A 23,196-nucleotide genomic window follows, 5' to 3' on the forward strand; every position below is an offset into this window, starting at 1 on the left:
GTGTGCACTAGGCATTACATGGGTCTTCTTTCGCGAGCGTGTAGGCCAGGCAGAACATGGGTATAAGCATCTTGTCAACCGCGATCCATACATTTCTCGCGCGTGTAGGTCACGCGCACACGTGAACCCGCTAATGCTCGCGTGTCTGTGTCGCCCCCTCTTATACCCAAGAGGGGATGATTAAGGGAATAATAGAAGCGCATAAGACTGACATACATCTTATAGACTTGGATTTCAATAAACATGCAGCTCAAGCGCGTCTAGGCCACGCAGAGCACGTGTATCTCGTCGATGGCAATTTGACAGAAGTTGACACGCGTGTAGGCCACGCAGAGCACATGTATGATCCATCCATCTCGTTCGATGGCAAGTTGACATACAAGGTCGCGCGCGTGTAGGCCACGCAAATCAAGTGCATGTGCTACCTTTCTCGATCTTGTCTACGACAATTTTGACAAAAACACAGTTCTCGTTCATGTAACCGCGCGTTCTTAGGACAGTCTGGGAGCAGAACCTCGGGCATCCGCTCGCAACGTTGATATTTCGTGTCGGACGCTGGAAACTTATGCTGCACGGGTCTGGATCAAACGTCTCTGAAATATTCATTCCGTTATCCTGGTCTATCAATGTTATCGTAATTGTTTCTTGGAATGGCCAGGGCAATATTGAGTCATATTCACCGCGCATTAATGCTATGAATATCGACAAGTAGTTATCCCTCGCGCTACCGTCGCCGTTAGGAAATAACCGCGCACACAATTTGTAACCGAAACGATGCGTATAAAACGGGGAGCTGTAAATAGAAGTTGCGTTGTCTGATTTTGCCTCCGCATATCTTTCGGTAAATTTTTCTATTTTCCATAAAAAGGTACCATCGTAGGAAGTTGCCTGTTGTATCTGGATCCTAAGATCCTCTTGGAAGAGTTTAGTCTTGTGTATTGTTATGGAGCTTTCCAGTTGGCTTAATCGTCTGTTCAGCTTGTTAGGATTTGTCTGACTATCATCTCGGACCTCAAGTCTTTTCATTAGCGATAACAGGCATTCTTTATTCGCTTTTGTTTTTACCCTAAACGTTTTCAGCTTGTCTAGCATTCTCACTTCTCCTACTAAGTTTTCTTGGTCAAAACGCATCCAGATTTCTGCAATGTCACCTTTTTGGTTTGCCACTGTCTTTTCTACTTTTCCTAGTCGTGCGTTCTGGTCATTAAACCTTTCTTTCATTTGCGCAAATTCGTACTTATGCCTTTCCAATTCAGTCTTAAAAGATGTATTTTCCCCATCAAAACGCTCTAGCTGATTCTGAAGCTCCAATAAATTTGGTTGAGGTTCCCCTGTCGTCCTCCCTAGTAAGATCATATGTTTAATCACGTGTTTGTTTTGGTGTTCCCTTAGAGCTATTTTTTTAACTTTATAAGTACATCCTAAAGGGCTGAATCTGCAGTCGGTCAGCGCATTCGGGCATTCCCGCGTATGCGCACTAAGCTTTTTTCTTTCAATACATTTAACTCCGCACTCGTTAGGACACTCAATTGGAAATGCGGGACATTTTTTGAGGTGTTCAATGAGTGTTCTTTCAGGGACATCGTTTTGACAGTACACACACGTGATTAGCCGGAATGGGCATTCTTTCTCAACATGTTTCGCCAGTTGGAAACGAAGCATTATCTCGCCACAACCGTCAGATGCGTGGATACACGATACCTGGGGACAGAAAAAAGATAGGTCATTCATGTTTGGTTCACTATAGTGTCACTCAACCCTAACCATTACTTTTGTGAGCCATATTTGAAGGGGAAAATCTCGGCATACCGCTTAACTCAATGCGTGTCAATCGATCTATAAATCAATCGTTTAATCATTTGTTCAGTCAGATAGTTGAGAAAATAACGTATTCTTACCCAGGACGTCGAGGACAGCGTAAAGAGGCGCGAGGACGAAGTGACGGCGAGAGGCTCTTCTTTCCCTCCCCCTCTACCGGCCTTATTCCGCCTCGTTCATAAGCGAGGGTTTCCGAGGATGATTCAAGACTAGAGAGGTTATGGTAGAAAATACTATGCCGGGGAGATGTTAAACGGGGGATACTTCCTTCATGTTTGTTGTGTCGCCATTTGAACAAATTCCAACCCATTTTTTTTTCTTCTTTTCGTTTTCTAGGCATGCAGGGAAATTTATAACGGGTTAAAAATCATATTTCAAGGGCTCACAGGGGCTGATATTCAGTCATATTTCGAGGGTTCCCTTTGCAGTTTTAGAGGGAGAAAGTCGCTTCATTTTTGTCGTGTCGCCATATGACGAAATACAAACCCAATATTAAAGAAAACCGTATAGTTCGGGAGCCAGTCAAGACTAACCTTTATAAATGCACATACTTCTTCATGCACGGTAACCATGGCAACAGGTCCAGTCCATTGGCAGCCATCACACCTTCCATGACAGTAACACGGAAGCGCCTGCATCTCTGCTAAGGCACAGCGGTCATGGAACACGCTCAAGGCTTGTATGGTCTGCCCATCTCTCGGGCAGGCAGGGAAAGGGGAGAGAAGTATGACGTCGATGCAATGCTTACAAAATCTGAAATCGTGAAATCCCTTTTAAAAGAAGGCCATTTTACGCCGCCATTTTATGCCCCCGCTAAATGAAGAGTCACACAAAGCATCCATTTCCATCGGCTAATTCAAGCGAGTAACCAAGATATTCTCTATATCGTCAATAACGTACAATTCGTATATTGTTATTTTGAAGTTTCCTTGCGAATAAACCGTTGTATTTTCAATGATAAACAATAAAATGAGTGCTTGATCGACATCCTTAAGGCTCTGTCGCATGTGCTCTTTTTTGGCCCAACTTGCAAGTCAAAGGCGCCATGTCCGCACGTGTTATTTTTTTTTATGAAGATTTTTGTTGCGGAAAAAAACAAGATGTGGTGTCAAATGAGAAAACATGCTAAACAAGATGGAAGAGGAAAACTTTAGGTGCCTTTGGATGGCCCGAAATCTGGTCTCGCTCTTAGGGTGGGTGGCTAGAATGCTTGCACAACTAACTGACAAGTACTAACCAATACTCCTCTTGATAACGAATTACGCGCATTTCCAAGGCAAATTTATCGATTGCTTGGGATATTTTGGATGCTCAAATTCTTATAAGTTCGAAATATACCTTTTGGTGGGCTTTGAATAATAGCATAAGGGCGATCAGTTAGGTTTTCGTTTATAAACCGCGCCGTAGCACTGGGTGTGTATCATTTTCTTTACGAACTCCTAAAGAAATACTGCTTGCGCGGACTTGGGGACGGCAAGGGGTCGGGGGGCACTGTCCTACTTCTACGTGTCCCTGCTTATTAATTTTCAAGTCTTTAAAAACAAGTTGCGGCAATGCTAAAAGGATTTGGACGCGGACAGATTGTCGGATTTCTCAGCTATTCGGAGCTGGTTCACTTCCCTTTCTCTTGTGGAAGTAAAGCGAACGATCTCCAAGCGTCTGATTAAAACTAGGACGGATGTACATGGAAAGAGTTTTTATGGGCCATGACCGAATGGCTCATCCTGTCGCAATCTCGATGCCGCTCCTGATGAAGGTGAAATCTGAATCACACAGTTTTTACCTTCAGCGTAGTACTCTGTTACCTGTAAAACTTAAACATTCATGCGCAAACTAGGTGCGCAATGGCCCCTTGATGATTTCCCATAAATATCACATGAGGCTTTTTTCGCGCTTGAACTCGGGACAGTCATGTGTCTTATCCCTTGGAATTTTGTTTTAAATAAAATAGATCTTTGAAATGTAAACAAAGGGAATATTAAGCTTTTGAAAAAGCGGAACCCGTGTTTGGTCGCACGATGTAGTCATTTCGTATTCTACAGGAAGATGAGAATATATTTAAGTTGACTTCACTCTTCAGTTAAAACCGGAAATGGTTCGTTGTAAAATATTTCCACATTCTTGTTATTCGACGAACCTAGATATGTCCTTCTGTCATACTTTTATAAGTCATCTGAACGAGTTATTCTTTCAAACCAACTTTGTCTTGGATAAAGGTAAAAAAAAGTTACCCTCGATATCTATAACTACATCCTGTGTTCCCTTTCAATGTTTTGTACCAACCTGTGTCCACACTGAGCCTGCATTGGATGGTTCAGCGGCATTCTACATGCGTTGCAGATGTATCTATCCTCGAGAACATCGATATATTCAAACCTAGTACTATCGAGACTCATACTGCCGAAACTTTGCGCCAAAAACTCTGATTAAAAGCGAAAGTGAAAGTGCTTAGCATACGGGAGTTCCCCGAATAGTTCGCAATCATGACCTCGACCAATCGTATAGGACTGTGAAGAGGGGGTTTCCCTGCTATCGCTACATGTACCTGACAATAACTGCTCTGTGCTCTTTGTAACGCAATCTGCTTAATCAATCGTCTTGTGCCAATCGTTCCAAGCAGCTCGAAACAGGCAAATGTTTTACTATCTGCTCTTGTAACAGATCAAAATGGAATGCGAAAAGGGTTCGTTCCTCGGTTTTTCCTTTCACATTTGCGTAATGTGACGATTAGTGCATTGTCGTTGTAGTCTTCTCGGTTTATTACAATGTATGCATGAATCTTTTAATTGGTTTTGGAAACACACTAATAAATATAGTTTTAGATATATCCTATCTGGCTTTGAGGGTACCATTGTTGTCTAATCCATTTGTTTTATTTAAAAACGATTTTGACGCACCGGTTTCCTTCAAAATATTATAAGATTTTGACAATGGAGAGTAGAAGTAGTATTTATGAAACTCATCGCCCCCTCGGTGCGCTTTCATCATTTTCTCATTATTTTTTCATTCAAGCAATGCTGAAATATGCACAACCTGTTGATTTTTTCATTGTTGTGACATCTTGCAATGATCTGAGTAAGCACGCAGCTGCTTTGTCTCCTATTATCTTTGTTCTACAAAGGAGTTCTTTTGTCTCTATTCTTCTCGTTCTTTGTGTCGAGGTGCGGATATTGTTCATTTGCCCAATCAAATTGCAGCTTGTAAGAGCTGCGTACTGACCCAGAAGATCTTGCGAGTCAAAATACCAAAATAGTATTCAATTGCGACACGGGACTAGTTGTAAATTATATTCACACACAATTGCTAGTTATTTGGCACAGCAAAAAATCACCGTATCCACCCACGCCTATTGCCCATGTGAGTTTGATCATCAATAAAGGATCTGGGGGGTTCCCCTGTTGCACACGCCGCCACGGTACATCATGCGAAAACTAAAGTCGCTGTCACTTTTCCCAAACACGCTATTCTATTTTACTTCATGGATTATAAAAAGGAATCCCCTTGCGAGTGAAAATCGACCCGACCATGTAGTCATAAAAGCATTCTGGGTCTTTCCCTAAGATACGTCGAAAGTGCACACGAAATCAAATCTAACTTCCTACAAAGCTATTTACTTCCTGTAATGACGTGATTTATGTGACGTCACACGAGTGTTAAGTTTGGTTGAGGGCTTCGTCCTTAGTGTCATTCAAAGCTAAAAATTCATAGCGTATACACACGATAATTTAGTGCTCTTCGAAATCAAAACTCCAGGTGGAAAAAGGCAATAGTCTTAAGATTTCAGTGTCGAGAAGCATCTATCAGAGGAGTCTTATCGAAGGAAATGTAAGGGTATATACATTTAAACGTGTGTACACGCGAAATTCGTTCATGTTGATTTTCCTTCACATTGTTTTTATCTTACAGATTCATATGGAAAAGGAGACTGGTATGGCAAGCAAAATAGGAAAAAAGTTTCGTAAATGGGCCTGTTTTGGAACTAAATCCCGGGTAAGATATACTTCGATCTGTAGTTATTAAATTTCACCCTTCTGACCTAGTTGGATATAGTCTACTACAAATAGCTTGTTAATCCATCACAACAAAAACAAATACGTTTATTTTATTTCTTAAGTGCTTATTCAGTTTGTTAGTTGAGGGTATTGGGCGAAGTATACTACAAAATGTGATTACAAAATGTATAGTATCCAAAATGTTTAGGTCACAAACCACAAAAGAGTACGTAGGTTTGACAACGTGCAATTTGCATAGTCATGGAAAATCTTTCCTTGCTATTACAGCGCTATTCTGATCATACTAAAACACTATTCAATATTTTAGTCACGCAAATGTGATTATTTAAGACAAAACAATATCTGAACGAACAATAAAGCTTATATGTGTATTTTTATTCTTGAATAAACCCCAACATTGAATATGGAAGTTATTAGATAAACAATCATGCCTTCTAATCTTTTCCATCGAACACTTTTACAAGTTACTTTAGCATGTCTGAATTCTTAGTGAAAATATTGTATATCTAAATTGTAGCGTGGACCAGCAGTTCTTATTATTTCGATCTATGTAGCCGTCTCCTCGTGGAGTAAATTGCTTTCAGTTATTTTTCCCTCAGTCACGTCTCCTTGTACAAGTGATTTCGGTTTAAAATAATACCGGAATCGCTTTCAAAAACGACTTTAATGCTTAATAATAAAACAACAAGCTTATTTTATTTTCTTGTATTTATTTTTTATTTGATTTACAGAACCCTCACGTTCACCATAATGGTGAGGTTTTGTGTTTTGACATCGAAGGAAACCGTTTGTCTCCATTAAACACATTAGAGATAAATATAGAATCAATTTGTATAAAACAACATCTTTGCTAAGAAAATACGCTCCTAATGTTTTTCTTATGATTATTGATGTTTAAAATATTTTCGATTTTTTCCCAAAATTAAAAAATATATATATATTCACCTATTTCAAAAAACGTTGCCAGTGCAGCAAACGTCAAATGACGATTGACCAATGGCAGTTCTACGGCCGAAAGGACACATGGATCCCAAAATACACATTCCATATTTAGAAAAATAGAAATAAAACATACGAATATCCATTTAATTTAATCAATATACGATTCTGGCATTGTTTGAGTTTACTTATCACCTTTATTTTTACAAATAATTACTACCCTTTCGGTCGTAAAACATCCATTTGGCAATCGCCATTCGCCGTTTGCGCTGACAACCTTTATTGAACGAAAATGCAATAAAAATATTGTAATGCTATCATGTCACAAAAAGATAGAATTTCGTGTCTTCAGCTATCGCGGGATTTACATAATTATTGGATGCAGTTCAAGTAAATGCATGTGTGACGATATAGATTGCATTGCACGGCTAAATTATATGTTTTGCCTACTTAAAATTATTTATTTTATTCGGGTTTTCCACTCAAAACCGTTAGCGTGTAGAATTATGGCAGATGCTTTCAGCCGAACGTTTAATTTCCGTCTCTTTTGAGACGGAAATTCCATCATATTATGATTGTTAATCGACCTCTTCCGTTTTAAGACTTCCGGGTGGGCGAGTCAAAACACCGGAAGTTGGGGACACTCGTTCTGGATGGATAGCAAGACCTTTACTTTCTTGTCACGTTTTTCGATGATTTCTTTTTCTTTCAAAGAAGTATCCACGAATATTTAAATAAAAAATAAATTAGACACTATGCATAACGCTAGTTCAAGCATTTGAACGTTTTATAATTTGTTTTGAATAACACAACAAAACATCTCTTCGATTCCGTCGTGTAGACGCGGATGTAAAGAAAGCATGCAGATATTAAAACAATGTATTGGGGGATGGGGGGGGGGGGGGGTAGGGGGTGTTGGACGTTGGACGTTTGAGAAGTTGTGTCGTCGAGGGCTTTCGCGAGAAAACATAACAAGCTATGTTTCGCGATCGGCACGAACAGATGTAAAGAAAGCATGCAGATATTAAAACAATGTATTGGGGGGTGGGGGGGGTAGGGGGTGTTGGACGTTGGACGTTTGAGAAGTTGTGTCGTCGAGGGCTTTCGCGAGAAAACATAACAAGCTATGTTTCGCGATCGGCACGAACAGATGTAAAGAAAGCATGCAGATATTAAAACAATGTATTGGGGGATGGGGGGGGGGGGGGGGTAGCTGGTGTTGGACGTTGGACGTTGGAGAAGTTATGTCGTCGAGGGCTTTCGCGAGAAAACATAACAAGCTATGTTTCGCGATCGGAACTTACAAAGAGCAAAAATCTTATTGTTATTATTATTCGTTCTGTCCTTGCTTGTGTTGTTAGCTCTAATGTGGCCTGGGCCGTCAGCTCCGTCATCAGCTAAAGATAACCGTGCAATGTGTTGTTTCGCCGTTTTCGTTTTAAGACATATGGCCTCACTCCCAATTTTTTTACATACATCACAAATAAGTGATCAGGAAATTACTTGTAGGATTTTATGAAAAAAAAATAATGTAGAATAAAAGCAACTCATGGGACAGCCAAAAGTGTAATACAGGTTTTAAATTTAATTTACTAGATTGGCTTTTTAACACATTGTATTTCTTAAGTGTTTTGAGGGTTGCCACAAAATTACTATAGTTGATTTGGGCGCATAATACGGTGCAGTGTATCACTACTGCCTTTACCGCTTCGTATGTCTCATTTTGATTAGTATAAATTTTTTGATTAGTCTAGTTGTAGCTAATTTTATAGGCAAGTAGGCGAGCAAGCGTTTTAGCATTTTCGAGAATTCCCATTTTTTCTTCTCTTTACGACGTTTTGGAAGAAAAAACATAATTAAGAATTTAAATTATAGCCCCGCCCAATATTTACTACATCCTCTTGACATACGTAAATTTTTATTTTTTTAAATTTTTTTTTTCGCAATGAATTTTATCACTTTAGAGAATTGCGTGGCGCCAAAAAGTAGTGCTAGCCCTCAAAGGTACAACAAAATGACAGCCAAACTTGCACCAGTTTTAAATCTGTCGCTGTTGCTTCCGACAAGCTATCATATCCAATCTCTCTTTGTAAGTAAAATACGGCGTCTTGACATAAGCTTTGATCAATTGAACTGCTGTTTTGCGACAATATTTAGGACTTCAAGATTTCAAAAGCATTTGCAGTTTCTTATAGGAACAGGTTTTTGGCCGAACAATGCACACCCTAATCGTATTTCGATATTTTTACATATGATGAGTGTGATAAGCAAAATGTGTTGTCATGCCTAGGAAACTCTTTTAAGGCTCTTGTCTTCTTTCTCTGCGTCATTGCAGATAGGATCTCGACAACGTTTTTGCTTGGAGGTTTTCGAAAGGTTAAGAAAAAGATGTTTAATCAATCGAGAATTAAGAATTATTAAAAAACTATCACCTCAGAGTATATCTCCACATTATCACTACGGGTTTTCTTAATTAATTAATTAATTTATTTATTTATTTATTTATTTATTTATTTATTTATTTATTTATTTATTTATTTACTTATTTACTTATTTACTTATTTATTTATTTATTTATTTATTTATTTATTTATTTATTTATTTATTTATTTATTTATTTATTTATTTATTTATTTATTTATTTATGTGGTCAATGAATGTCTCCTTTGTCCTGTAAGAAACATTTTTTTATCAATCAACATCTGCTATTTTTAGGATGAAAAGTATTTGGACGGCAAAGATGAAATATTAGATTTTGGCGTAACGAAAAGAGAAATAACTATTCCAAAAGATAAAGGAGCTGTCATTTGAAATCAAGAGAAGTTTGCCAGGAAAGATTATCCGTCAACTCACTTAACACTAGTGTTTTAAGATGCGTAGTTTATGACGCTTGCCTCTTACTCGAAAATCCTATTACATCAGATTTTATCCACTCGGTTCTTATTGAGAACAATCAAGCCTCACTAGAAGGATAAAATAACACTCGATATGAAGGCATTATAGCACTTAAGTTAAGCCTAAATAGACAAAACAAAATTGAAATATTTAATGAGGAAAATCAGTTGCAACAGGGATAATTTGTCACTAAGGGGGCAGTCTTATTAATCCGGGGTAGGGGGGGGGCTGGGGCGAAACATGGCCAGAGTAAACGAAAGATAGATCGAATTAGCGAGACGTTTGACCTCGAGCTATTCAAGTGAACACGTTGTACTCGAGAATCCGTTGATGGATAACATAGCTGAATCCCTGTATCTGAAAACCATGTAAGTGTCAACATGGATGCAGCTTTCCAAACTTCGTAACAGCTTATTTACTTGTTTATTTGGTACCCATAAAGCACTGCACACATTGATTTTCCGAGTGCAGCCTAATTTGGGCAAGTGGTCTGTAAAAGAAAGCAAAACATCGGTGCTTCCCTCCCCTTTCACCCCAGTCTCCTCCGGCCACACGCTCCGATTTCTTCTCGCCCACGGACCCCCCCCCCCCCCCCCCCCCCCCCCCGGCTACGGGCCTGATTCGAGATATCCGAACTTTAAAGCGTTGTTACTGCCTCTCGATTACGTAACAATTTCCGATAATTTTTAACGGAAAAAACGCAAAAATATTTCACAATTGTAAAAGCAGCGTGTCTATTGGAAGATTTCTTTAAGGGTGTGACTGATAATTTAGTGCGGACGGCGTATAAAATAGCGCGGATTCTAAAAGATTCTTTTATTTCTTGTCGGTTGAGGTTTCTGTTGGCCCTCCGGAAGTAGACTGGTGGCAACACCGCTTCAATAAGCGGGTTCTACTTTATTTATTTGTCACCTTGTATTCGCAGGGTGAAGCGTACCGCAATCAGCCACGTATCTTCGTGACCGAGTGCCCAAGCCCGACGACCCCGCCCTCATCCCGCTCAAACTCCAGCAGCTCAGCCTACGAGGAAGAAGAGACGGCGGAGATCTCCATCCGCACGGGGGGCAAGATACACCCAATGGGAATGAAGATCACCCCTCGGTACAGATGCGATCATTTCAGACCAGGTGACGGCCGACATGCTATGATCTCTGTCGCTCATGTAGAGGTCGGTTTGTTCGCGCATGGATTTGGTTTGAGGTGAGTTGGTTGAACAAGAAATGTTCTAATGGCTTTCTTTCCATTGTGTGGCGTTGTCGCCAATGTAGTAGTCAGACCAGGTGACGGCCGACATGCTATGATCTCTGTCGCTCATGTAGAGGTCGGTTTGTTCGCGAATAGCTTCGGTTTAAGGTGAGCTGGTTGCATGAGAAATGCACTTTAGTGTTGTTTGATGTGCTTGGGTACAACAATCTAAATCTCTCGCGCAAGGATTTGCCTTGAGACTCGTGGGTAAACCTGTTCATTGGATGAACTTCATATTCTCCCCTAAAGCTACTTAATAGTTTGTTTATAATGTTTTTTTTTTATTTCCAGACCGGGGGATGTCATCCATAAAGTGAATGACAGGGAATGCTCTGGAGTGCAAGATACGAAGAACATATTTTGGAGTGTGAATAGCACCGACCTTAGATTGGTAAGTTGAAACCTTGCCTTTATCCTAGTCCCCAGCGCTCTGGCTTTTACACTGATTGGGTTCTGTGGTTGTTACGAGCTTGGACGTCACAAGGAACGAGAGCACGTCACAGGCCCCACGCTGTCGCACGTATCATCTCCTAGCACAGGAAACTCTGCAAGAAAGACTACCCTCCCTTGATTGTTGCTCAAGAACTTTCGTAACGACGTCGTAACGACGTAACGACGTCTAGCTTTAGACGTAATAGCTTCATTAGACCTGAAAGGAGGGGGTTCCGGGTCCCCTGGCCACGCCCCTGACCACGCCCCTGGTCGCTGTCTATGTTTGACGGGACTGGCTGGCGACTTTAGCAGTTTAAAAGAGAGCTTGCATGCAATCTTAAGCCCCATCTACTACAATAACAATTTTTAGTTGGCAACTATATTTGTTGGCATCTACACGTTAGTAATTTTTCATGTGTGACAATTTTTAATTGCCGAAAAAAAGCAAACCTGCTACCTTTTGAGCAACTATAGTTGCAACATAAACATAAAAATTGTTAGTGTAGATGAGGCTTAAAAAAACCCTCATTTTCTCTCGTAGGAAATTCTTAGAAAAGTAAAGGATCACAGAACGGGAAAAACAGAGTTGAAGAAAATGATCATTGGCAACAATAGCGACGGTAAGGATTCGATACTTTGCTAGACACATGATAAAACGATGGCATTCTTTTAATAGCGTGCGCAAACGTTATTGATTCTTTCGTACGTAACTGTGGATCTATATTTTCCGGATTAAAACAGCCAACAGTTTTCATTTAATTGAGAGTTTTCTATTAATCAGTCGGTCGGTTGGTCGCTCGGTAAAGCACAGCCACTTAAGTGCAGTCATTTTTACGCAAGTTCTAGCGAGTGTGGAGCAGTGTGCTTATGTTAGGTTTTTCTTTATCGTCAGTATCCACACTGGAGATCATACAAGTAGTGGAGGTCGAGTCTTCTTGGTCCTTGAGCGGCCCCGAGACGTTTCTCCACACAGGGGACCCACGAAGAGTGTACTTGCAGTTTAACTGTACTGACTACCCCACTGTCATATACGACGAGCACCAGGGGCTGGTTCTAGACGACCATCTAGCAATACAAGAAAGTACGTTCACGGTTTATGATGTTTGTTTCGCAGCTCCTTTAATGCCTGGTTACTGTCTTGGTCCTTACTGTTTAACCTATGTAAATAATACTTTTGGAACTAATAAACGGTTCGTAGCCCGTCTGTAACCAGTTTATAGCCTGTTTGTCATTTTGTAACCTGTTTGTAACCAGTTTACTCTTTACCAATATCTTGCTTTGTTTCAGGTCAAGGGCGGGCGTTGTTCAAGATGCATATCTATGAATCGTTGTCGTGCGACGCTGGCATAACTGTTATCCTGCAACATGAAGCGAGTGGCAGATGCGTGGCGGTCGTCAATGAGTCGGTCATAATGATGGTAAGACTGACAAACAGCCAGCCTGAAGGAAGGTCAGACAGACAGGCAGGCAGAAAGGCAGATGAATGACAGACAAATAGACGGACAGACAGACATTGAGGTAGACCAAAACACAGATGAATGGCAGACAAACAGACGGAGGGACAGATATACAGGCAGATCAAAAGACAGTTGTAAACAATAGTTTCTCCTCTCTCCTCACTCATTTTTTTCTAGGAAGAACCTTAAATAGTTTCTGGGCCTCTCTCCTCACTCATTTTTTCCTAGGAAGATCCTTAAATAGTTTCTCGGCCTCTCTCCTCACTCATTTATTCAAGCTGTACTGATTGTTGTCTCTTTGTCTATAGGAACCTGTGGATCTTGAAATGGTGACGAGTGAGCACAGCGCGTTCCTGTTCAAGATGCATATCCCTGAAGGTCAACCAAGCTGTAATTGCACCTTCCGCTCCCTTGTACAAGCACATGACGGCAAAGCCCTCTACCTCGGCTTCCAGGCCTACGGGGGACGAGTCGAGGGGTCCGCCATCGCCGTCCATGTGAACGAGCAGAGAGTGAATGGACACGTCCTCGAGTCACCACAACGCAATGAAGTCTTGTTCACACTTATAAAGGCATGAAGGCTGCACAAATCACTGAAGTCTGGTTCACCGTATAGAGGCATGAAGTCTGCACACAAGTCATAAAGTCTTGTCCACACGTGTAAAGGAATGAAGTCTGCACAAGTCATAAAGTCTTGTCCACAAACTCGTGAAGTCTGCACAAGTATGGAGTCTGGTTCACACGTACAGAGGCATGAAGCATTCACAAGTCAATGAAGTCGGGTTCACACATAAAGAGGCATGAACTCTTGTCGTTTTCACAAGCAATGAAGTCTTGTTCACACGCATATGACGCATATAGAAATAAAGTCTCAACAAATCCTAGGCATAAAGAAAGCTGGAAAATGTGATGTCGGGTACACACGCATAGTGTCATAAAGTCTGCAATAAAGTCTTGTTCACACTAATAGACGTGAACCACAGCTAAGAGTCTGCACAAGACTAGAGGTAAATAGATATAATAGAGTTTCACGCATAGTGTTGTCCACACTGTGGCATAGGTAAAAAGTCTCCCTGCATCGGTTTGGATATAACAGTGCCGTAGCAGGCTTCGAAATATTGGGGGCATGACACAGAAACATTAAGAAAAAATTAGGAGGCACATCCACGCCCATTTTCTTATAAGTTTTGAAAATATATATATATATATATATTTTTTTTTTTGGGGGGGGGGGGGGGAGGGGCTGCATAAGATAAGGTTACCATGCATTGATCTATGGTGACATAGTTAGTATTATTACCAGTGATAGTCGGATAAACTTTGTCTTTGAATCCTGTTGTTATTTATGAGGGCATTAAACCTTCGAGACTGCAAAATATGATTTAGGTCATTAATTTATTGATAGAGTAACAAAAAAGCCCGAGGGCCGCCTTTTTTAGATGATATTATTTTCTATTGCCGTCTTTGTTTTAGAATTCCGAAGTTAATTCTTCAACTTAAAGTCAACAGAGCTAAATTATTTGATACAATATAGAAAATGATAAAAACATCAAAAAATTTTTATTTCTCAACCAACTTACATGTACGTTACATGTTATTTGGCGACGTTAACTTGTATAAAGTTAAAGCGAGTGCCAAGAGGGTATTGTTGGGATACAGAGCAGTAACTGTAGATTAAAGAAACTCAGTCAGCCACTTTTTTGTTATTGTTTTTCTTCATCAATGGAAGATAAATTATGTAGCAACTTATTGAATATTCCATTAATCAAATTCATTCGATAATATTGCAATATAACTTATTTAGTCGTTGGAAATGCATGCTTTATCTTGGTATGATGTTAAAATAACAAAATGGCAACTGAAAGAGTTTCTTCAAGTATTATATACCAACAAAGGCATTAGTGCTTTTGTGGTGATGATGGTGGTTTTGAAGGAGGCTGCCACGTTTAAAAGCAAATAACACTGTTTTTGTATGTCTTATGGGTATAATTAAGGAAGCATTCCGTAGCCATCATCACTTCAAATGCCCAGCCTTTTAATGTTTCTTTTTGTAAAAGAGTGTTGTTACAGTGACATATATTTGAAAGTCCGATATTCGATTTAATTTAGGGATGTTGCTGTAGTCCGTGTTTAAAAAGGATAAATAAACTAATTTTTCTACTCTTTTGTTTTATGCATGCCGCCTTTCTTGACCATAAGAAACCTTATAAAAAATCACATTGCCATATGGTGTCTAGGTAAGCCCCCCCCCCCCCCCCCCCCCCCCCCCAGACACACACACGCAACCCTCTTAGAAATACGAGTGGTCGCTTCGCTTTTGTGTGCAGGAGTGCAAGGAGGAGGTATGACTCAGGACACCTTAAAGTTTCAGGGCAGGTGTTTTGGTGTCAACCCCCCGCCCCCACCACCACCACCACCACCACAACAACAACAACAACAACAACACCCTCACGATTTCAGTATAACTCATAAAAAAATCAGAGTCCCCCCCTTAAGGTTGTTAAAACTTCTGCTCCCCTATCTTCCCTTCCCCTCGTGGTATTTAAAAAACACCAACCCCAACCACGGGAATTACGATACTTTGTCAGCGATTTCTTTATAAAATTATATTTTATATAGAACCTAAATACGAAGTTAGGTTCGAAGAGGGCTCGGGCTTGTCACACAGTACTATGGTTACACAGTACCGTTCAAATGTTTCGAGACTTTAAAACAACGATTTTGGAAAAGAGAAATAGAAATATAACAAGAGGCAACTAAAAGGATTTCGCTAACTCAGAGGACAGGAGACATTTTGGATTATAAATTTGGGAATTCATTTTTGTTTATTTTATAAAGAAATCGCTGACAAAGTTATCCTTAATTCCCGTGCCCCAACCCTCTCTAAGAGGATTATGGTCGCCTTTGTACCTAAAGGGAGAAGACAAATATTTTTAGACACTATTGCAAATCAAAGAGAAAAAAAAGTTGATTAATTAATGAAATAAAATATTACTTTGGAGCTGTGACGTTTGCTTAATTATGGTGCTTATGGAATTGTTGGCTCCAAGTTACGGTATTCCAAAGACTGTTGAAGAAAGTTTTCTGGTATTCCTGTGTCAAAACGGGGGATTTTGACATTATCCACAGCTAGCCCGTCTTCTCAGTAATTCGGAGCTTCCTACGGAGACATTTACAGAAATTCGAGCTGTGTTTTTGCGGTAAACCTCGAATATTCTAACACAACCGGAAATACCCATGACCCAATGACTCAACGGACCTACTTTACATCTGTAAGAAGACTTCAAGTAGCACTTTCTTTGAAGTTTAGCTGGATACAAAGTGCACATTTTCTCGACCAAGGAAGTAAGTCTCGTTTGATTGCGTGATTTGGTACTGCTCATCTAAATTAGAATCTCTATTTTTGCCATAAATAAAAACGCTGGACAAGACCCCAGACTAGCCAAATCAGGAAATGGTAAGTCAACGCAAAAATCACTGATTTTTCTCTCAGATCTGTGGTAAGTTCTTGCAGGTCAGCATTTCTCTTAACTTGTGAACGAGGAAGTAAATTGTTGCTCCTAAATAATGCATAAATTTGACAGTTTATCAAAGTAAGGAGCTTGAAAGGGATACAGCTGTATTTGGCAACGTTACACAACATACTCATGACTTGACTGCTCGGAATAAAACCATAACAAGATAACAATGACCATTTGAGATTGCAATTATAGTCACTAGTAGCACATATGAGAAAGGCATACTTAAACGATTTTTCTGGGTTATTTTGTAGAATATTAAAAAAAACCAGCTTTGTTTACGATAATAAAAACACAAGTCGAAAGTGATGTAAATCTATTTTTCTTTCCATAGAAACTCTACTAGAAACGCGCTGTGATTACTTTTTTTGTAGATAATATGATATAAAATGGTGCAAAAATTTAATACCCTAGTCCCATGGAGAATTATGAGCTGTCAAATCGCTATTGTCTGTGTTTGTTTGGAATTGTTTATGACGCAAAATCAAACTCCTACGCTGGAAACTAACACTTTAACACAGAAAACCACGTGCAAACATCGCCACTTTGGCGGCTTATGATCTTCAAAGCTGACGAGAAATTTTCGGATGTGTGCTTTGTGATATGTTTATAGGTGTTACCTTTTTCCGAATCATGATTAGTATTTAAAGTTTACTTATTGTGGGTTTAATTTTCTTTTAGTTCGGTGTGTTAAGAGACACAATAGAAGTGCTAAGATCCCATTTGTCTTTTTTTTTTTTTTAACTAAAATTGAAGCCGATCAAAGCAAAGAGTCATCCAAGCTTCTAGCAGAAGACGTCGAAATTTGAAGAGTCTCCCGTATCATCCTTCAAAATCAGATGATTATTTGATATGAAGTCTTCTCTCTCGAGGGTTTCTCTATTGACAAGTGTACTTCTATTTATTGGAAACAGCGGATGTTTTACTCGAGAAACTGCCCGAGAAAGTGCTAAGCAAAGACCCGAAAGTTTAGACTCGATTGTTGGACCATTAAATCCCTCGCGGCCCATCACAAGGCGGAAAAGAGCTGTTTTCCCGCCAGACATAACAGCGGACATCGTTTTAGGGGGTCTTTTCCCCGTGCACTCGAGGTTAGAAACAGCTGTAGGTCAAACATGTGGCGAACTGAGCAGCGAGCGAGGAGTTCAAAGGCTGGAAGCGATGATATTCGCCATAGAGGAAGTCAACAAAAATACTACCTTATTACCGAATTTGACGCTAGGTGCTCTAATACATGATACTTGCGGAACGGATACAATAGGACTCGAAGAGACTTTAGAATTCATTATGGATTCTCTCTCGAGACAGAATTTACCCACTCAGCAATGCAGTGGAGTCGACGAAAACTTTAATAAAACCCTTCTAGCGGGAGTTATAGGAGCAGCTTCCAGCTCGGTATCTATTCAAGTCGCGAATTTATTGAGGCTGTTCAAAATGCCACAAATTAGCTACGCGTCAACAAGTCCAGATCTGAGTAACAAACACCGGTACGATTTCTTTATGAGAACCGTACCATCTGACGCTTTCCAAGCGCGCGTTATCCGAGACGTTATTAGGGCGCTAAACTGGAGCGCTGTTTTCACTGTCAATTCGAAAGGAAATTATGGGGAACGCGGAATCGAGGAATTTCACATGCTGGCGAAAGAGGCAAATATTTGTGTTGTCGAGGCCGTAACTATTGAGCACTCATTCACAGCGGAAGCATTTGATGATGTTATTAGAAGGTTTATGCGGGAGACCGGAATGCGCGGAGTGGTGCTATTTTGTACGGATAATGATATAAGGAAACTACTGAATGCGGCAGAGCGAGTCCAGGCGGAAGGCCGGTTTTCTTGGATCGCTAGTGATTATTGGGGTACAAGACACGGGCTTGTAAAAGGTCGTGAATCGTTAGCTAAGGGTGCAATTACAATTACTCTACGCTCGATACCACACACGGAATATCGCGAGTACTTTACCAGCCTAACACCTACGAACTATTCCAAAGCCAACCCGTGGTTCGAGGAATTCTGGGAAAAGAACTTCAAATGTAAGTTGACCGGAAACTCGAGTACGTGTCCAGCAAACACGTCCCTCTATAAGGAAATGTACATTGATAATAAGGTCCCATTTGTTATTGATGCAGTGAGGGCCTTTGCCACAGGCCTGGATGTGCTCTATCGCAATAAGTGCCCTAATACGGATGGTCTTTGTGAGGATCTCATGCGACAAAACAATGGTGAAGAGCTGATGTCGATTTTACAGAATATTTCCTTTCAGGGGGTCAGTGGTGAAGTGAAATTCGACTCACAGGGGGATGCCACGGGAATGTACGACGTGTTCACTTTCAATCAGACTGAATCCGGGTACAACTATATAAGAGTGGCAACGTGGGATGGAGGCCTACATTTTGTAGACCCCGCCTTACAGGCAGGGGGCTTAGACCTGGGTGGAGAGGGTGTGCTGTTGAACCCCAGTGGGGTACAGTCAAGCTGTGGCGAGCCGTGCTCTCGGGGCTACTATCGAAAGCTGAGGCGGGACAAGGCGTGCTGCTGGACATGCCTGCCTTGTGGAAAAGACGAGTACGTGAAAGGTAAGCCACTTCATCCCATGATGGTGTCAGGGAGTGTTCATTAAATTCCCTGAGGGGGGGGGAAGGGTTCGACTCAGGACATCTTTAAAAACTTACAGTACCCCCCCCTCCTTCAGTAGAAAAAAAAAACATGTCATAAGTCATGTATTTACTATGTTCTAGGCTTAACAACCGTTCTTTTCTCCTTTAGATCTGACGGGGTGTGGCCGGTGTACGGAGCTCGAGAGGCCCGATCCCACCCGCACTGGGTGTGTCCTCCTCCCCCTGCGCTACCTCAGCGACTCCTGGAGTATCATGGTCACGTGCTTTGCGACAGTCGGCATCATCTGTGTCCTGGGGGTTTCTGTCATTTTCATCATGTTCAGTGAGACCCCCCTGGTCAAGGCATCAGGTCGCGAGCTCACTGCGACTCTTCTCATTGGCCTGTTCTTATGTTACGTCGAGGGGATCATGTTAATTCTTAGACCTTCCGTCTTCGTGTGCGGGCTGCAGAGATTCGGGGTCGGATTCGCGCCGTGTGTTTGCTACGCCGCCTTATTGATTAAGACGAACCGTATTGCGAGGATCTTCGCGAAGAGCGAGCGCTCTACGAAGCCTCCCGACTTTATTAATCCGGCTTCCCAGCTTCTGATCCTTGCTGCAGTCGTCGGCGTAGAGGTTGTTCTTGCTGGCGTCGGTCTCGGCTACTGGTCTCCGAAACAAATCGAAAAATTCCCAACCAAGTCCGACATATTATCGACTTGTAATATTCAAGACTACGATTTAGTTGTGGCAATGTCTTACAATGTTCTCTTGATTTTGCTGTGTACAATGTACGCCTTTAGGACTCGTAAGACGCCGGCGAATTTCAATGAAGCACGATACATCGGTTTTGCCATGTACACAACATGCGTCATCTGGTTGGCGTTGTTACCCGTTCAAATCGGCGTTAACGATAAAGACTACAAAACGCTAACGCTAAGTATAAACGTAACGCTAAACGCCACGACGCTTTTACTGTGCGTTTTTGGCCCAAAGGTATACATCGTGCTCTTCCGACCAACGAGGAATATCCGAAGCCGATCGCTCAACGTCTGGCGGAAGGACTCCGAAACTCAAAGCACACCAGGTAAGGGCGCGTATTGTGGCTTTCCGCTGGTCAGGGGTAACGAGGACCCGAGTAATGGCGGCTTTCGCGGTATACCGCTGGACAGAAGTAGTGAATATTTGATTAGGCCTTCGCCTAGTCTAGTAGAGAGTTTTCTGTAGGCCTGATTCTGGGGACGTTCGCAAGGCAGAGGGGAGCTTCACCTGTGTAGTAAGCGTTTCTGTGGAGTTTTAGCGGAAATAGAGAGCGAGAGACGGAAATAGAAAGTGAGCGAAGAGTATGACCCATCCCCACTCTCCCGCGGCCATGATCTTTGAGCTATCCCTATTTCTGCCAAAACCTCAAAAAACGCTTGCTACGCGGGCTAAGAGGAGCCTTTATTATGGAGTATAGTTTGATTGTTAGTAACCAATCATAATATACAACGTGTTAACAATGAATGTTAGTCGTCTAATTCCTATGATTGTTGTAATATGTTTGTTAGAAGTAGTGAAGTTATATGTTTGATTGATACTAATAAAAATATAAACATGCTCATGTTATCAGATGATATATCTTCACTAACACCAGTCCTCATGCATGACCAAGACCCATATTTATTGCGTTTTATAGCAAACCCGTACCCTGGGGGTGCAGGGGGTGCGAATGCACCCTCCCCCCAACCACACAACACACAACGGCCGAAGATCCAATTCCGGTTCTCAATAGACGTGCTATTTGTAGACAAAACTTTAAACACGAGGTTCCGCTATAAAAGGGAAAGCTCCTCCCATCCCCGGGCTCGAATTTGCAATTATAATGAGAACACTGCCACGCTAGCGGTCACAAATTATAAGCCTTCTGTAAAATTGCCTATCTCTAAGCCTCAGTCGGCTGGAATAAAAATATTTTTGCACAATTAACCAGACAGTTGAATTAGTTATTTGATGTCCACTCACGTTTTCAATGCAAATTTTTAAAATTTTGCGCTATCCATAATCTAGCGCACCTGCATAAATTATTCTCCCTGATTAAAATGCTCATATTTTAGAGCGCACACAGGTTGGTATTATTTTACGATAGATAGAAACATTTTTAGATGGACAACTCTAGGAATGATATTTATTTTGGTTTAGAATATACATTTTGAATTTAGCGCTCAGAGCAATTGTCGTGACATGTTGTCTCATTGACGGCTGATTAATAACTGATTGTTCTTGAGCCAGGGGTGGGAGGAGCTTTCCCTTTTATAGCGGAACCTCGTATTTAAAGCATAAGCTAGATCACTCTGGTATGTAGTTAAATCCGGCAATAAACGTCCCGTGTAGATACTGCAAAGACATAAAAAAATCATTTTTTTTTTCGCGGGTGGTCAGATTTTTATCAGAGAACTACACCCCCCCCCCCCCCCCCCTCCACCGGAAAAGTTCTACTTTTTCGGATTTCGCACTCCCTCAAGAAAATTCCTGGAACGGGCCTTTATAAGGTTTCATATTCGCGAGTTCTGAAAAGATAACACCGTCTCTCGTCCAATAATACTGCTACGGGTCAAATAATCTTTAATTATTATCATATCATCATCATAGCCATCGTCAACGTATAGTTATCATCATCACCAACACCATCATCATCATGATAAAAAATCCATCATAATCATAATTATCGTCAACATCAGTATGACATCATCATCATAATTATCGTCAACATCATTATGACATCATCATCATAATTATCGTCAACATCATTATGACATCATCATCATAATTATCGTCAACATCATTATGACATCAACATCTTTAAGCACAAATTTTAAACAGTCACAAAAAAATAAAGAGCACCTTAGTCCGGTAGGTTATATAATTTAGTGCTTTCTTGGCTTTTGGTAGTTGCCCACAAAGACCGTTGGATCTCTGAGATCTCTGCATTTGTGGTCCGAAAAGCTAGAAATACGCTTGTCAACCGAGCAAGGTTATTTTATTGTGCAAAAAGCGTGAGATTTGATATCGATTTGTAAGCGCGAAAACAATATCAATTTTATTTTGGCACTTAACCACCTAGTTGACCTCGGCCGGGTTTTTATCCCTACGCCCCCCCCCCCCATCGCCCACCCCCTACCTCAATCTCCTACCCCCTCCCCCCCCCGCAACCTTGGAGACCCAGCGGGCGCCTCCGAGTGCTTTCAAATCGCCGAATCCCTAAGCATGCCTCTCACATTAAGCAGAGACATTTTCTAAGAATCGACACCTGTGCTTGTTTTATCCAACAGCAAGCGGCAAGGCATCAGAGAGAAAGAGCTCGCAGTTTGAAGAACTTGGCGTGGACAATCTGGCGATACACGTGAAGAGCACTAGCGGAAGCATCATATCCACCTACTTATGATAAAAACCTAGACATTATAGACGTGTTTACACCAACGGCGACATCATATCCACCTACTACTTATGATAGAACACTGGACATTATAGACGTGTTTACACCAACGGCGACATCTACTTATGATAGAACACTGGACATTAAATGCGTGTTTACAACAATAGCGACATCATATCTTCCTACTTATGATAGAACACTGGACATTATAGACGTGTTTACACCAAAGGCGACATCATATCCACCTACTACTTATGATAGAACACTGGACATTAAATACGTATTTACACCAATAGCGACATCATATCTACCTACTTATGATAGAACACTGGACATTAAATACGTGTTTACACCAATAGCGACATCATATCTACCTTCTTATGATAGGACACTGGACATTAAAGACGTGTTTACACCAATAGCGACATCATATCAAACTTCTTATAATACCGGACGTAAAACGCGTGTAAACTAACGGCAACACCATATCTGCTTATGTCGGGTACCTTAGACCTAAAGTCGTGTTTACACTAGCGGAAACGCAATATCTGCTATTAGAGCCGCGTGTAGTTAACTAACGGCAACGCACGGGATACACCTATTTTTACTCTCAAAAGTCAATGTATCGTAATCCGCAGTGCTTCATGCCCGAACCCAGGTATCTGAAAGCCATTGGAATGTTCATAGGAGCATTAACTATAATCCAATCCTTGCCTTACTTTTTACTATTTATAATGGATAAAAAATGTACATAGTTTAAAAAAATCTATCTATCTATTTATCATATTATCAACTGCATCAATCATGAATCATTAATGGTTATCGCTAACTAATATGTCATAGAAAAATAATTAAAACCTTATCAATAGAA

General features: G+C 40.9%; 3 protein-coding genes across 8 annotated transcripts; 2 read left to right on the forward strand and 1 right to left on the reverse strand.

The window, feature by feature from the left end:
* Positions 1 to 39: 39 nt before the first annotated feature.
* Positions 40 to 4,260, reverse strand: LOC5506647 (TNF receptor-associated factor 3). Its single transcript, XM_001627287.3, has 3 exons — positions 4,102 to 4,260; positions 2,352 to 2,571; positions 40 to 1,701 (listed from the first exon to the last, which is right to left on the reverse strand). Exons 1-3 carry the CDS (start codon positions 4,212 to 4,214, stop codon positions 409 to 411), a joined length of 1,626 nt encoding a protein of 541 aa, XP_001627337.3. The 5' UTR covers positions 4,215 to 4,260; the 3' UTR covers positions 40 to 408.
* Positions 4,261 to 5,482: 1,222 nt separating this feature from the next.
* LOC5506646 lies at positions 5,483 to 14,959 on the forward strand. Of its 2 annotated transcripts, none has more exons than XM_001627304.3 (8): positions 5,483 to 5,643; positions 5,725 to 5,808; positions 10,591 to 10,865; positions 11,202 to 11,301; positions 11,884 to 11,962; positions 12,235 to 12,423; positions 12,630 to 12,760; positions 13,108 to 14,959. In XM_001627304.3, exons 2-8 carry the CDS (start codon positions 5,731 to 5,733, stop codon positions 13,375 to 13,377), a joined length of 1,122 nt encoding a protein of 373 aa, XP_001627354.1. In that variant the 5' UTR covers positions 5,483 to 5,643; positions 5,725 to 5,730; the 3' UTR covers positions 13,378 to 14,959. The 2 variants fall into 2 exon arrangements, with proteins under 2 accessions (XP_001627354.1, XP_048588538.1); XM_048732581.1 differs by having other exon boundaries at positions 5,493 to 5,649.
* A 317-nt stretch (positions 14,960 to 15,276) lies between these two features.
* Positions 15,277 to 22,618, forward strand: LOC5506645 (metabotropic glutamate receptor 3). Of its 5 annotated transcripts, none has more exons than XM_032375090.2 (3): positions 15,277 to 16,299; positions 17,074 to 18,889; positions 19,080 to 20,509. In XM_032375090.2, exons 2-3 carry the CDS (start codon positions 17,170 to 17,172, stop codon positions 20,135 to 20,137), a joined length of 2,778 nt encoding a protein of 925 aa, XP_032230981.2. In that variant the 5' UTR covers positions 15,277 to 16,299; positions 17,074 to 17,169; the 3' UTR covers positions 20,138 to 20,509. The 5 variants fall into 5 exon arrangements, with proteins under 5 accessions (XP_032230981.2, XP_032230980.2, XP_032230982.2 ...); XM_032375089.2 differs by having other exon boundaries at positions 15,277 to 16,256; positions 16,999 to 18,889; XM_032375091.2 differs by having other exon boundaries at positions 15,277 to 16,256.
* Positions 22,619 to 23,196: the final 578 nt, after the last annotated feature.

The sequence above is a fragment of the Nematostella vectensis genome, chromosome 9 (assembly GCF_932526225.1).
Source record: "Nematostella vectensis chromosome 9, jaNemVect1.1, whole genome shotgun sequence".
Lineage (NCBI taxonomy): Eukaryota > Metazoa > Cnidaria > Anthozoa > Actiniaria > Edwardsiidae > Nematostella > Nematostella vectensis.

Coding starts and splice junctions, on each gene's coding strand:
- LOC5506646 (XM_001627304.3), top strand. CDS start 5,731: ATGGAAAAGGAGACTGGTATGGCAAGCAAAATAGGAAAAAAGTTTCGT. Junction 11,302..11,883: donor ATAGCACCGACCTTAGATTG/GTAAGTTGAAAC, acceptor TTTCTCTCGTAG/GAAATTCTTAGAAAAGTAAA. Junction 12,761..13,107: donor ATGAGTCGGTCATAATGATG/GTAAGACTGACA, acceptor CTTTGTCTATAG/GAACCTGTGGATCTTGAAAT.
- LOC5506647 (XM_001627287.3), bottom strand. CDS start 4,214: ATGAGTCTCGATAGTACTAGGTTTGAATATATCGATGTTCTCGAGGAT. Junction 2,572..4,101: donor CAGGCTCAGTGTGGACACAG/GTTGGTACAAAA, acceptor TCACGATTTCAG/ATTTTGTAAGCATTGCATCG. Junction 1,702..2,351: donor AAGTATGTGCATTTATAAAG/GTTAGTCTTGAC, acceptor TTCTGTCCCCAG/GTATCGTGTATCCACGCATC.
- LOC5506645 (XM_032375090.2), top strand. CDS start 17,170: ATGAAGTCTTCTCTCTCGAGGGTTTCTCTATTGACAAGTGTACTTCTA. Junction 18,890..19,079: donor AAAAGACGAGTACGTGAAAG/GTAAGCCACTTC, acceptor TTTCTCCTTTAG/ATCTGACGGGGTGTGGCCGG.